This window comes from Medicago truncatula, chromosome 3 (genome assembly GCF_003473485.1).
Source record: "Medicago truncatula cultivar Jemalong A17 chromosome 3, MtrunA17r5.0-ANR, whole genome shotgun sequence".
NCBI classification, from domain to species: Eukaryota; Viridiplantae; Streptophyta; class Magnoliopsida; order Fabales; family Fabaceae; genus Medicago; species Medicago truncatula.
Window position 1 is genome coordinate 58,452,376 of NC_053044.1, and position 15,880 is coordinate 58,468,255.

Sequence of the window (15,880 nt, forward strand, 5' to 3'; positions counted from 1 at the left end):
CTACTATAAGTAAATTCGTTCTTAAATCCAACATATCCCAGGCTGAAGTGACTATTGATAGATTAACTTTCACTTTAATACTCAGTGATCCTCGTAAAATGTCATTTGCTAATTTCAACTAAAAGTGATTTTACTTCAAAAATACGGTTTCGCGTATTCTATACATTACATCTATTCCTAATGCATTTAATAATTCGTCACTGTTTTTCTTGTTTGGGTTTTTCCCCAGTCTATAATGAAAGGCTAAAAGACAAATAAAAAAAATATAATAAAATCATAATAAAAAATAATGATCATTGATCTTCACCAAATATTTCACGTGAGATGTTAACTAACAAATATTATAATTTTATGATAGGCATGTTGCAACTCTTAAGTTCTATGATCAATTTATTTCAATTAACAAACTATAGAATTTTACCTATAAAGTGATCAAACAACTTTCAATTGATTATGTGCAAATGTTGAAAAATATGGCTCAAATTTTAAAATTTATTTATGTTTTGATAATCTCTATTTCTTTGTTTTCTGTAACCAGTGCTGGCAGAAGACCATTTAGTATGTCATTTCTTTACCATTCTCAAATTTTCTTTTATATCAAACGCGCGCACGCGCTAGTTGATCAACTTTTAGTAACAATTCTTTATTTTTATTTGCCATGCAGATCCATTCAATTGTCAAACTATCATTGATTGTAAATACAAAGCATGTCATCGTCCTTTAACACGAAAGTGCATTGATGAGAAATGTGTGTGCATGTAAGAGGAACAATTAAGTTGAAAGATAATTATGTGTTACTTTAAAGGTTATAATTTTATTTGTATGTCATAATGTTAACACTTTAATAATTCCTCTCACAATGTGTGTGCATTGATAAGAAATGTGTGTGCATGTAAGAGGAACAATTAAGTTCAATTTCTTTGACAATCACAAAAGTATCTTATCATATAATAAAATTATGGTTTAAATAGGTCTTTCGTCCCTGCAAATATAGGTCATTTGAATTTTCATTCCTGAAGTTACTAATCCTTCCAATCTGCCCCTGCAAATATTAATCATTTAACCTTTGGTCCTAATTATATCTGATTAGTAACTTCAGGGACGAAAATTCAAATGACCTATATTTGCAGGGATGAAAGACCTATTTAAGCAAATCACCTCGTTCAATCATCACTTGCCACATGGGCACCACGTCGCTAATGACAACCGACCTCAGCAAAAAAATCTAATTAGGACCAAAAATCAAATGATTAATATTTGCAGGGGCAGATTGGAAGGATTAGTAACTTCAAGAACGAAAATTCAAATGACCTATATTTGCAGGGACGAAAGACATATTTAAACCTAAAATTATTGTCGCATTCATTCACTCATAAGAGATTATGAAAGCAACATCGTCACTATAGAATTATACAGTTTATCCATAAACAATGTCAATTCTTGATTATGTTGACTAATTATTTATTTCGGTTATGAATTCATCGTAAGATTGCCGAGTGATATAAAATTTATAATATTGCTAATTATATTTCTACGTATATTAAGACTGTCATTCATACCCCAAAATCACACTAAATGGAATGTGTGTGTCGCCTTTCACTTTGACATGCTAAAATTAAATAAACATATGAAATATAATGTTAAGTCATAACGAAGTAATATGTTAATATGTCAAAGTGAAGTCACTTAGTATGTTGAGCCTACTCAATAACATTAAATCACTGCTTGTCCATTAACCTAAACTACATTTTTGAAGATGACTTCATGCAAGAAATGAGAAACACAAGCACGACAAGTAGAAAATTACATGCAATGGTTCTCTAGGAATAAAAAAATTGCGCTTATACGTCATCCTACGATACTTAACAATTACTGTATGACTTTTTTTTCAAATTTTTTTTTTTGTGCTAATAAGTCATTTACGTCATTTCAAGGTGCATAAGAGTAAATGAGGAAATATTATCTATACCCCTACATCTACACCTTCACCTAGGGGTGGACAGGTTCGGTTGAAAATTCAACCGAACAGAATTGAACTATTTGCTAAATTTAAAATAACAGAACTAAACCGAACAATTTGTATTTTGAATCAAACTGTTTCAAACCAAATGTTTCGAATTGTTATTATTGGCACCGTTGAAAAACTATAAAAAAAAAAAAAAAAAAAAAACCAAGCCAAATCGAATGTTAGAACTAAGAAGTTATAAAACATAATCGAATTATTTTAAACCAAACTATTTTGAACCGAATCGAACTATTTTGGTTCAGTTTCAGAATTGTTAGTAATGATTTTTTTTTTGGTTTGGTTCAGTTCAACAATTCAATTTTTTTGTCAACCCCACTTTCACCCCTACAAATTAACAAAAAATTTCAATTTTACCCTTTTTGCTGTTTAACTTCTTCCAAAAAAAAATAATATTCACCCTCTCTTTTAACATTTTCGTCCGGCATGAGTTCACCCACGTGATATTCAAGGTACCCATTTAGAAAAAGGAAGAATTAAGAAAGCAAAGTAATGAATTAGTAATTCATATTTAAATTTCTGAAAATCTCTTGAATTCATTTCTAGCTAGTTCTTCGAAAAAAGAAGACAAAATCAAATTACACGAAGATCATTACAAGCAAAATCAAATTAGTAAAAGCAAAATATTGAGCCAAGTTACCACTAAAAAAAGGCTCTAAATATTTAGCCAAGTCCTTTGCATGCCATTAGTAATTTCATACGTCAGATGTAAAGCTTACTCGAGTAAATAACCAATCGTTACAAAACAAAATAAAATTCATTCAAAACATAACAAATAATTTCAAAAATTTCAAAAAAGAATGATCAAGTTTTCAGGATTTCCTAGACGGAAATCTTTGAATGTATTTTTTGCAATCAAATATGATACATTGTATTTGAAGTTTTCAAGATCGGCAAAACGTTGTATTTAAACCAATTACTACAAATCTGCAAAATTCACTGGCACAAAAAAGACGACGATTTTGAACATGATGAAGATCTTAACAAGACGAAATGATGAAATTCTGGACATGAAAGTCCGATTTGATTCTTTGCACCACCCTAAAAACTTAGAATGTGTTTCCTAGTAGGTTTTCACTGTAGGGTGAACCGACAACTATTGAAGAAAAAAAAATTGGTGTTTTAACTTTCAAACTAGACCACCCGTGCGATCGCACGGGTCATCTCGATTGGAAACAAAACATGCAAATATATTGAAATTAAATATGCTTGCGGTACAAAATATATTGTTTCTAAAAAAAATACATTAAAAAAGGACCTTAAATCGGTAGATTGCATAAAATCTCCTTATAACTACATTTGAAGTGCTATTCATGCCGTTAATATTATCATCAGTCATTAAAATCTTCAACCCATTCCTTGAGGTCACCTTGGATATTGCGACGTAAAGTTGACCTCGTATGTAGTGTACGTTGTGTATACAATTATATTTCAAGGAATTTATGTGTATACAATGCGTTTTTTTTTTTTTTTTGAAAACTATCAATGCAAGCGTCATCCTCATATGTTAGCAGAATTTTTAGACCACTCTTTGAACTAATTTCAAACACTAAGAGAGATGAGCAAAAATAATATAGAACAATCCAACCCTTAAATTATTTTATGAGCCACTTTCTATTCATTAACAAGCACTAAGATTAGCTACGTGGAGTGAAATGACACATTATACACAAAACAAATCTTAAAAAACCTGCTATTATACAAACAAACCCAAACAAACATTATTGATTATTGAAATGGATAGTCTGCATAAATTAATTTTGACATTATCCTATTGAAATGGGTGGTCTGCATAACTATTGTTCTATACACAAAATAAATTAATTTTGACCTAAACCAGTAAACTGAAGAGTTATCTTGCAAAAATTATGGACAAAATAATTAACCTTAGTTGATTCAATCAAATCTGATAGTTGTGGAAAATCATCAGAGAGGGACTGTAATCGGACCAGTAAAAAGAATTAGAAACTTCAGGCAAATCATTAGTTAATTTTTAGTTATTGTAAAAGTTGCACCCTATAACTTTTTATAAATCGCGGCGGCACACCGTGATTTCGATAAAGTAAGTCATCACGGAAACTCAAAATAAGCTTCAATAGTGAATATACACATCTAAGTATAACCTTGTGAAATAAGCCCCTTATATTTGCAGTCAAAGAAAACTACCTTAAAACTCAATTTAAATTACTTGCAATTTGAAATAATTCGAATATGAAAAACATTATACATGTAGAGCACCCTCACGCAGCCAACACAGAGGCACCACACAGCCTGCTGTCCCTCGAGAGCACACCACAAAAAACATAAACCACCTCGACAAAGTCCACCAAAACTATCACTATTTTCTCAAAGGATAATCTTTATCAATTTATGTAAAGTTTATTTATTTATTTGCATTAAAAAGGACACCAGTGAGCTATAAACAACGTCAGGATCCTATAAAACACAAACCAAACACATACGTCTTCCCCTTGATTACGGAAAGCAAACAAAAGAAAAAGGCTAGGCACAAAACAAAAGAGCTGCAGCCCCTAAAACACCAACATCACAACGGTTCCTAGTGACAGAACCAAAAACCTGCTATCTAAAATAGCAGCAGCCTCACGCAGCCAACAAAGATGCACTACACAGCCTGCTGCCCCTCAAGAACACACCACAAAAAACAGAAACCACCTCGACAAAGTATACCAAAAATATCACTATTTTCTCAAAAGACAATCTTCATCAATTTATGTAAAGTTTATTTATTTGCACACTATTTTATCATAACATTGACAATACTTGTTATGCAAATTTACATCTAATGAAACTATATTTCATATTAGTTATTCACACCCATTATCGTGATGATAGTGGCTCATGGCTCATGATGTCAAGATACTCATGGAGTAGGAATAATAGGATACAGATAAACATGAGTGGCAGTTTTTCAATGGAAAATTTCATAGCAAGAACAAACTTTGGATTAAATTCTTTAAAGCTTATCACAACATGTATAGGTAGTTTAATACAAAAAGTTAATGAGAGAGGAGAAAAGCAGCGAATGAGAGAGAAGATTGTTGATGAAAAGAAAAACCTTCCGCGACAGTGCCGATTCACTGAGAACTCCACCTTCTTCAAGCTCCTTTCCTATCAAATCGGAAAAATCAATCAAAACAACACCGGTGATACCAAAACCCAAATCGTGAAATCAAAATCAATCAAAACGTAACGAAACTGAAAACGCATACCGAGGGATCGAAGGTCTTGAAAATTTTATTGCATAGAAGCATTCTCTTTCAATAAAACTTGAAGATGCTTATTGCCTTGGTGAGGTTGACCGGCGATGAAGAGAACACCCAAACTAAGACACGAAGAGCTACGCGAGAAACAATGAGAGAGAGAGATGGAGAATTGAAGAAGAATGTCAGAAAATGAAGAAAAAAATAACGTGGGAGAAGAGAAGAGGCTTTTTTTTTAGAGAGAAAACTTGAGTGAGAGAGAAGAGAAGAGGGACTGAAAATCGCTGACTTTTTCTGATTAGAGAAAAATGGGTGTGAGAGGGGAGTGAGAGAGAGGGAGAAAGAGCAAAATGCAAGGAAATAGGTTTGTTTGGTTCATATGCCTTTGCATTGAGAAGTGGGTAACTGCATGCCTTGGAAAGAAGCGAGCACAATTGCAAGTGGTGGGATATTTGAATTTCAAAATCTGCATTAATTAGGCACATATGCACACATTTCAAAAGGGTACATGATTTGAAATTCAAAAATGCCATTAAATGTGGTTAAATCACAATTTTCCCGCTCAAAGCCAAGGATTAGGGTTTTGCAATTGTTGTGTGCATTGTAGTTTAGGATTAGATAATAAGGATAACTAACTTTCCACCCGTGCTACCGCACGGGTCATATACATTGTAGATGTAGTAGACAAAAACAAATCTCAATGCATATCAAAGAGAATGAAATATGTGGTTCCAAATATATGCAGATGTTTGAATTCGAACCTCAGACACCACACTTATTCACCTTAAAAATATTAATTTTTATTTTTATCAATCGTGTGTTACTTCACTCTTTTGTTAAAATTATATGTCAATGTTATATTATTGGTATGTTACTTCATCTTTTTTTTTTTTTTTGACAGAATGTTACTTCATTCTTTTGTAAAAATTATATGTTAATGTTATATTATGTACCTAAAAATAGCTCATTCTAAACCTCAACATGTAAAATGTTTTATTTAAATAATTTTCCTTTTATCGAATATTTGGCCTTTACCGTAAATGATACGCTTTAACTGTTTGTTGAAATGTTTCTTCCACCTGTTTATATAGATTGCAAAATTCAGGTGCATTTTATGGTAGATATTTAACAAAGAGAGTTCAGTTCTAATTTGGATGAAAAGTGTAATATTAACAAAAAAAATATTGCTATAATCTTTCAAAATCCTTTTATTCCAATAGGGCGATTTGTTTTAGTGAAGAAATAGGGCGATTTGTTTTGAAGAAATGGGAGAAATAAAGCGATGCTGATTTGCTTTGTTCATGAAAATAGGAGATTAGGTGTGAGCATTAGGGTTGTTCATGAAAATAGGAGATTAGGTGTGAGCATTAGGGTTAAAACAGTTAAATTATGCAATAGGGTTTAGGTTAAAATTAGGGCTTACGGGTTAACTTTAATATATACGAAGATAAGAAGATTAGGTGAGAGCATTAGGGTTGTTCATGAAAATAGGAGATTAGGTGTGAGCATTAGGATTAAAACAGTAAAATTATGCAATAGGGTTTAAGTTAAAATTAGGGCTTGCGGGTTAACTTTAATATATAAAGATAAGATGTACTTGGTTGGGATAAGTATAGATGTAGGGTTACAACGTAAAATTTCGAGTAAATAGGGAAGGATTAAAAAGCAATGAATCGGGCCTGGATAAGTAAAAGTAGCCCAAAAGCCCAACGATGATACGACGCCGTGGTTCTCTCTCTGGTTGTTGTAATTGTAATGAAAAGTGAAAAAGGAAAAAAGGGAAGAGATTGAGAAAAGAGAAATGAGCTTAACATCGACGGTAGCTTACGTTGCTCGGCGCGCGGCGCAGAGGGAGAAGGTTCGGATTCTGTATCGCCGTGCTCTTAAAGACACTCTCAACTGGGCTGTACATCGTCACCTCTTCTACGACGACGTATTCCCTTTCCTCCCTTTCTCGTTCTTTCATTTCACCCAATTTCATTCAATTCATAACATTTTCTCTCATTCCTTCCATTTTCAGGCTTCAAACCTCCGCGATAGGTTCGAGCAAAACAAACACGTGGTTCGTTGTTTTCCCAATTTCAGATCATCATCATCGCATCTTGCAATTACACTTTCACTCACCCTAATTTAATTTTGTGATTGTAATAATTTACAGGAAGATCTTGATACGATTGATAGGTTGATAGCGGATGCTGAAGCTAGCTACAATAAGTGGCGCCATCCCGATCCTTATATAGGTAAAACAACAACAAATCATATACTTAGTGTTTGGTATTAATTTGATTTTCATTATCCCTAGTATAGCAGGAATGATAAGTAATGACACATGGTTGCAAATCATCTGAATATTATTTTACTTAGTGCTATAGGAGTTGAGGGGACTGTCATAATAAGATTATATCAAATGTTCACTAGTATATAACTTACAAACAGAGCTATTAGTTTGAAGCATTTCATTTACCTCGGCTACAATCTGCCTTCCTTTGTGGCATAGGCACACTGACTATGTATTGGCCTTTTTTTTTTTAATTTTTTTTTATTTTATTTTTTTATATTTTTCTAGTCTTGAGGGTTGATTTTTCTCCTTTGCTTTACAATCTTAGTAAAATTTTACTCGTTACACCATCTCTTTCCTGCTTTGTTATTTAATCCAGTTCTAATACTGGCTTGTTCTTATTTCTGCTGTATTATAGTTCCATGGGCTCCTGGTGGTTCCAAGTTTACTCGCAACCCAGCTCCACCTCAAGGGGTAAGTCATTATGGTTATATGCTTTCTTTATTTTTTTCCTTTTTATTTGGCCCACTTAGTTCATACTTATATCATATTCATACATAGACATGTATATGTGTGTGTTTGTGTTTGTGGAGTTTAGGACAAGTTCTTTGGATAAGAGAGATATACACAATGTCCTCTGCAAGACGCTAACACCTGCATATGTTACCACGTTTTTCCCTTGCCAAGACTATTGTGATGATATATCTCATCCAATGACCCTATCATGTGAGAGTATCACATAAAATGGTCGAAATATTTGCTTTTCTTGTGTACTTTAAAGTCTCTTTAGAAATGCACCAAACTTTTCTGTGATTGTTTAGTTAAGTGACTAACCTAATTTCCATATAGCCAGGAATAAGTGTGCTCCATTCCCCTTTGAAATTATACATTAAACATGCGTATTAGAAGTTAGAATAATGATCCCCTTAATTTTCTCTCTCTAATGATCCCAATTAGAGGATAATAAATCAATATTATTAATTTTTGAACAAACAATGTTATGTTTGAAACAGTAAAACTAAGGTCTCAAGGTGTCATAATCATCTAACAATGAAAACGAAGAAGGCTATGAAATTGATGAGATTGTAGTTATAAGAAGGGATCTGATAAGGGAGAGACTACCTTGTAAATAAAAAGTGGGTGGGGAAGTTTGCTGGAGGGAAACAGAGAACCAATTTGTTATAGAGGGTTGTTCAGAAGGAGAGAAGGCGTCATGTGTTTCCATTTCAGTTTCAACTTATAGCCAGGGCCCATGGAGTTTACCTATTTGTTCTTACTTTCAATATTTTCTTCTCAATAATACACGGGATTTCACATGACACATCACAATTCAGAAAAATGGTCTTATAAAGATGACACATTAAGTATGCTCAAATTAAAAAATAAAATAAATTGTGGGGACAGTTGGCCTCATTGCACTGAACGTGCATTCAGCTCTAATTTTGTCGAGAGCTTAGGAGAGGGAGAGTTTAGTGTGTAAACCCGACCGGCTTCACAACGAATTGATTCTCTAGTGCATTAGGTCAGTCAGTTGAATGTTCATTCGGCCAAACTAAGCCCCTTGATAGCAATTGTTGCGGGATCACTAAGTCCTTCTCAGACCTGCATGCTGAGGTGTGAGAGGCATTCCAACAGCAACACAAACATGCCGAGTTGTTGACCCATGCCCCTACTACTCCTTGAATAGGAATGGTGAACCAAGTTGATTTAAACCCGTTGAGCAAAAGTGGAATCCTATGCATGCGAGTCATATTGGGAAAGACACAACATATTTAGAGAGAGCTTATCATCAGGCTTTGCATTAAAAAATGCATTACAATCTAGAGGTGTCTGAATGAACCAACCTAGTGTGACCCATCATGCTTTGTATTTTTTATTTTATAAAAAATGATTTTTAAGATTAAAAAAAGGGAGAAAGTGAGGCCATCTGTATCAACCCTGCATAACTCGCTTTGGCCTACTGTTTAATGAGTTGGTTCAAATTCAAAATAACATTGGAAAATGTGAGGCATTAATTCAATCCACTGGTGAATTGGGTTGACTCACGGATTTTGGCTGACATTTAAACAAGCAAAGGAATGGTCTGGAGAGGAATGATGGAAGCCAAACTCAAGGGGTGGATGTTAGTGCTGTTGAATTTGGGTACTTTTACCGTCCTGGGGACCTTGGGGGGAAACCAAAACAGATTGCATCACGAAGTCCAAGAGCCTCAGTCAAGAGGCCTGTATTGTCATGCTCAAGGAAATTCACATGGGTAATAAGCACCACCCTACTGTCATGCAGCAGGTTTTACAAATACCAGGACTTGGCAAGGGAGGTAAACTCCAGCTATTAAAATACCTGATCCCGTAACATTACCAACTAGTCTAGAGGGCCAGCAGTCAACAAATAAACCTATTGATAACTGGCTGCTAATATCTAGTAGGCAGCTAGGAAGAGGAAGACAAGCTTCTGTGATCAGTTTTCACCCTTCTAACTTGAGGAAATTGCAGCTTTTCATGTGGATGGTATTGATGCGTTCCTTGTTATGGTTAAGGGGCCTGGTGAGGGTAGGGATTATATTGTAGATTACAAATGAGAGGAAAGTTTGTTGGCAAGAATGAGAGAACAAATTTGTTATACATTGTAGTTCAGAGGGTGTGTGTTTCCAGTTCATTTTAAGCTTATAATCTTGGCCCACAGGATTTGACCTTGGCTTGGAGTATTTCTTCTTTATGTATTTTCTTCTGAATATCACAAGGCAGTTAATAGGGTGGGGGAAGCATCTCATGTGGTATATGGTGGACCTGCTTGAAAATCTTTCAAAAATTTGACGACGACTAACGTCACCACCTTTTAGTAGAAGTTCAGTGTCCTCCATGTCCTTATGACTGAGATAGTGACTGATCGGGTGTTGATTCGACAAAAACAAAAGAAAACATAGGTTGAGTCTTGAGCTCTAATATTTATTTTTCTTGTTTTTTGCCGAACAGACATGATTGGATCATCATTTCATTTGTGAGGACAAGTAATATCACAAGCCTTTTACTTAAGAGGAGCGACATCAATCGTCTTTGTAGTTTTAAATGATTTTCAAGTATTGATCCACCATAACACTTTATCACCCTTTTAGAAATTTACTTCATTTGTGTGACAAGTTCCTACTGCTAGGCTTTTATCACACTCTCCAGGGTCCTCCTTATGAAACCATTCACCACCACCCCTTGTATACCGAACGAATGTCAAGGTCTTGCATAGATCAATAATAAGGTCATTTGCTGTTTTCCATTATTGATCAGATAGGATATATTCATAAAATATGATAACAACTGATGGACATAGAAAAGAATAGGAGTTCCATCCTCCATTTGTGAGTAAGGCCGTTGTCCTTGTTGCAGGCCGGTTTTGATCATGTTTGTCCTTGTTGTATGCCGGCTTCTATCATGCTCCTCATTTTTTTAATTTTATTTTTCTGTTTGTTATGAACCCTTATATTTGTTTTAAAATATACGTTGCTCTGGAATGTGCTTCTTTCTGACTGAATTTGTTTATTATGTTCTGGGTGCAGATTGAGATAATTTATGATTATGGCCGTGAAGACAATAACTGAAACCTTTGATTTTCTTTTGCCTCTTGCAATTAATAAAGATTTGCAATCAAATTGTTCTGTATTATTACTAGATTGTGGATTAAATCACCTTTTACTGGTATGTGATAAAAATTGAACAGTTATGATGTCGAAAATATTTAATCGCTTCTGAACCAGTTGGTTCTTGTAACCTTTTATGTGTTAAGCCTTTCATTGGTACTTGTTAGTGCATGTTGGGAGTTTTTAATAAACCAAACTTACTCCATAAATTGTCTGTAAATTCTTGATCACGATCTCTTAAATTTCCTGCAACCATATGGTAACTATTGAGCTACACTACAACGCCATCGATTTACGATAGCTGATGAGAGTTGCTTTACTACCTACGAGATTTGGGGTGCGCAGCGATAAGTAATACATGAAAATTGAGATATCAGATATGTGAATAAAATTCTGGCTCCAGAGCGTATATAAACAGTAAAGACAAGAAAGTTTCACCTTATACTCGTCACTTGTATTTTTACTCACCTATTCAAAAATAAAACATCTGGTTTGAATATTTAAACCAGATCTTATGAAAACTAAACTTCCAATTTGAATATTCAAAGCAGGTGTTTAGTTTTTTATTTTTTGGAAACCTTTGGTAATTATAAAAAGTTTGATCTCAACCGTTTGGTTTGGATTTTTTTAGTTTGGGTGGAATTTGAACCAATTTGATCAAATCTAGAAGTAGTTTGATTCGAATGATTGATTCATGTTTAATACCCGTCATGTTCAAATAAAATTGTGATTTGGTTGTTGAGGTAGTTTAAGCCTCCACTGTGTAGAAATGCAAGTATTTTAATTTTGTTTAGGTGCTGAATTTAGTAATTATGAAATTTAGTTGTATTAAAATTTTAAAATGTATCTTGTCTTAAGACTTGTTGACCCAATCTATATTACTATCGGTCATCACCACCGGATCGAGTGAGTGACTTAGTGTTGATTTACCATAAACTTTTTATCGGTTATTTGCCCATAATATGAGTGTTGATTGCTTGCTTTCAGAGTTTTGCACCAAATGTTTTTTCCTTCTAATTTTTAGCAATTCGATTTCAGGAGTGTTGCTAACGTAGTTAATTAATTTGTAGCAGTGAATATTTTGGACAAGAAAAGCGAAGAGCGATAAGAACACATTGTTTAACATACACTTTGGATCACTTTTTTTCTTTTTATTGGTTATTATTTTTCATATGGATATCAGCTAACCAGGTGGGGCCCTTATAAATTTTGTGGTATCATATGAATTTTAACCGGTTAAGAAGAATGCATTGATAACATTATTTATATCACTATTTCGTCCGAATGTTCATGTATATTACTATGGAAAATGTTAACTAGTGCACCGGTGCACTAGTTAAGAAAACCAAATATAATACAATACAAGTATCTTGGAATTTGTGTAGTCAAAGTTTTAAAAGTATAAAAATTAATGTTTTCAATGCAAATATTTCCTTTTTTATTTCCTTAACTAGTGCCCCAGAGGCACTAGTTAACAAGACTCTATTACTATTATTATCTCACCCTTGTTGCATCCAATTTATCAAACATCTCCAACAAAAATAATTTTCTAGTTCGAGATCCTTTTTATAGGTTAATTCTACCGTGTATGAGTTATAGACTTCATTATGCACAAGTTTGTTTTCAAAATTGTATCAATAACTCTAACAATTAGATCACGTATTGGTCAAATGGTAGAAAAAAATTGTTTGAGGCAGAAAAGTATCTTGTACAATTAAACATGTTTTGAAACAGTCACCTAATGCAATTTGAATTTGTCCATGCTCCGAGTTTTCTGAATTGATAGTTTGGTTAAACATGCGAAATACGCTGCAGAAAAGGACTTCTTCCCCCATTTCCTATGATATCCATGTCATATTAAACTAGTACTAGTATCTATATTGTTTAAGAAATTAACCAAATGTTGGCATAGTTTTATAAACAATAAAGGTGTTAGTGTAAACACTAAACGCTAGTTTCAGCGAGGTTAGTCCAAATATCTCCAAATACAAATATAATAACCAAAAACATACAAGGCAGATCCAGTTTTGTTCTAAGCTGAAAGTGAGTTCAAGATGTATCCTAGGGAGTAAAAGTGTCGTTTGCATATTTAGTATCTAGAAGAGTCCGTCTTTGTTGGGTGTACAAGTCTTTATATTTTTTAGCTGCAAATAGATAGGTTCCTAATTTAATTTGAATCAAATTCTTATTATATTGCAAACACAGTCCGTCGTCGTTGGGTGTTTTAAGTCCCAATAGGATTCTTACTACACTTGCATGTTGAAGTAATCTAGATGACGATGCTGTCAAACAGCACCATTCCCAGCTCCCGTTCAGCATCATTGCGCATAATTGGAGCTCTAATTGCTATGGCCTTGCTGTTATGGACCATCCGCAGTGGATATCAAGCTGCAACTGAGCCGCAACACCAACTATATGGCCAATGGATTTCACATGTCGGAGTATTGATTATGCTTGTTGGTTTCTTGCTTCTGGCTATAGGGCTACCCATAATTGCAGACTTGTTTCTTGGGTTGTCAGATGAGATACAATACCCAGCTGAAACTGATCTAAATCTTCATCAGCGTATCAACCTGAAAGTGAAAGTTGATTCTTGTGTCTAGTTTAACCTGAAAATACTACAAACCTGCAAACAGGCCTTCACTGTTTTAATTATGTGTTGAAGCAGTAGCATATACACATTTATGCTCTATACTTTTTCACCTTCTTAACACAGATTATTTATTTCTTTTAATAATTCTGCACAATTATATGTTAATTCTACAAGTCATTAGTGAAAATTTGCCTTCAAAAGCACCAAGGATTATGCTTAATGCAACTAATGCACCACAATTGTTCTGTTATATTGACTTTTACAGAAAAATAAGGCTGTTGCTATTAAATTTTAATGCAAACAATTAATGACATCTAAAATAATACTCGAGTCTTACTAACAAATGTTCTAAGGTCATTGTTTTAAGTTTCCCAACAAGATAATTTGCCGATGATAAGTTAAGTATATCTCTTCTCAATGTAACTAAAACAAGACTTATAAAAACTTGTTTAATCTTGGCTTGTTAAGCAATGCCCTGACGACAATCACCAGCATTTGTCATAACTCTTTCGCTAGAAAACCTATAATACAATGTTGATTGTAGCATCTTTTTCACTGTTCGAGTTCTTTAATAATAATCTTTCAAATGAATTGCCAACGCACAGGGATATATCAATACATTAAAAAGTAAATGTAATAGTGTCTGAATATGATCACAATATTCATGCTCTTGCTAACTATTTACACCTGAGTTATCAAGCCTGCTGGATCTCTGCCTCTACTATGAAAACCTGCACCTGCAAAGACCTCCCCTTAATCTCGACTGTTCGTGATTAGATCTAATGGTCAATATTTTACTTCTCTCAATTATACATGTGTGTTTCGCATGATACTTGAAAGATAGAGAGTGGGTGAGAGAGATGCTAAAACTAATAGAGTGGGTTGATTCGTTAATGCTTTATGGCCAATTATTACATCCAAATCTGATTTGATCAGTTGTAAGAGTTGAAAAACTCATTTATTTGGTATAAGCTAAATTGAAGACTCAAAGGTTGGGGTACCAATCTGAACCTTCAATTCAACAACACAATATGAATGTTGTTTTCCAATCTATCATAAGGTCGAACAAAAGCGTGAATCACATTTTACCACAAAACACCCATGCGTGTGTGGCAGGCAGCATTTGATAGCTTGCCCTCACAATTTTTATTTTTACGGATAAGGGAATTAATCAAGGATTCAAGGTAGAATTTCAGGTTTATACAGTAAAACAAAAAATACAATTGACGAGTAATTCATTACAAAATATTATTATAAATAAACTGATCAAATTAAAAAGAACTGGAGTAAAGTAAACAGGTAGCGGTACTCAGCTTAGCAGTAACGTATCAAAATTAAAATTTCAATTGAACTAGAAAATGGCATTGAAAGTACATGCATGGATAGACAAAACCCTAAAAATTGGAATAGTACAATTGGAGGCAAATGGAATGAAATCAAATGAGCTTGAAAGGAAGAGGCCAAGGAGTAGACCTGGGAACTTCAACCTTATCTTTGATTCGTTCTATCATCTGTTCTCTCTTCGGACGAGATTTCCCATACGATCCCTTGAATCTCTTCCCTTTCTTTGTCTTTTTATCACCGCGTCCGCACACTATCGGACCTGTTACGCCGGCAGAAGAAGCACACGGCGTCTCCGTCGACGCTCCTCTTATCAACCACCGTGCAGCTACGGTGCACCGCTTCATCACACTAGCGCCACCACTCGCCATACTCTTCTTTGCTGTTTGCTTACTCCTCTCGCTTTGGTTCACGCGCACTATACAATGGCAAAAATTATATGGGCTAGGCCCATTATTAGATAAATATACAACTCCTCGTCTTTTAACTATACGCCCTATTTTTACTACTTTCAGACACGGGAGAAATTGTAGAAGTTGGAACTCGTAATTGCTTGATTAAGATATTTCAAAACACGTAGAGAATATGTGATTTTGTAAAATTATTGCTGGTGAAGGTAGAAATGTTGATGAATTGATTTTTTTTTTTTTTTAAATTGTTAATGAAATTTAGATGGAATATATATGTTTCTATCAAAGAAATGCTATTGTTTATCAAGTACATTAGAGCATAAATATGGTTGCTTTTTAGAATATCTTTGCAAATATTTATGACATTGTGTCCATATTACCATTAT

At 34.0% G+C, this 15,880-nt stretch overlaps 2 protein-coding genes and 1 long non-coding RNA gene across 4 annotated transcripts; 2 read left to right on the top strand and 1 right to left on the bottom strand.

The window, feature by feature from the left end:
* Nucleotides 1-461: 461 nt before the first annotated feature.
* On the top strand, nucleotides 462-1,507 carry LOC120579762 (uncharacterized). 2 transcript variants are annotated; one of them, XR_005645505.1, is made up of 3 exons: nucleotides 462-558; nucleotides 665-805; nucleotides 1,264-1,507. It is a non-coding gene; the product is annotated as an uncharacterized lncRNA (long non-coding RNA). The 2 variants fall into 2 exon arrangements; XR_005645504.1 differs by lacking the exon at nucleotides 1,264-1,507 and having other exon boundaries at nucleotides 665-927.
* A 5,456-nt stretch (nucleotides 1,508-6,963) lies between these two features.
* On the top strand, nucleotides 6,964-11,359 carry LOC11415346 (NADH dehydrogenase [ubiquinone] 1 beta subcomplex subunit 9). Its single transcript, XM_003603962.4, has 5 exons — nucleotides 6,964-7,177; nucleotides 7,265-7,306; nucleotides 7,403-7,484; nucleotides 7,941-7,996; nucleotides 11,070-11,359. The coding sequence occupies exons 1-5, from the start codon at nucleotides 7,046-7,048 to the stop codon at nucleotides 11,109-11,111; spliced, it is 354 nt and encodes a 117-aa protein (XP_003604010.1). The 5' UTR covers nucleotides 6,964-7,045; the 3' UTR covers nucleotides 11,112-11,359.
* Nucleotides 11,360-14,921: 3,562 nt separating this feature from the next.
* On the bottom strand, nucleotides 14,922-15,515 carry LOC11413105 (30S ribosomal protein S31, mitochondrial). Its single transcript, XM_003603964.4, has one exon. The coding sequence runs from the start codon at nucleotides 15,453-15,455 to the stop codon at nucleotides 15,180-15,182; it is 276 nt and encodes a 91-aa protein (XP_003604012.1). The 5' UTR covers nucleotides 15,456-15,515; the 3' UTR covers nucleotides 14,922-15,179.
* Nucleotides 15,516-15,880: the final 365 nt, after the last annotated feature.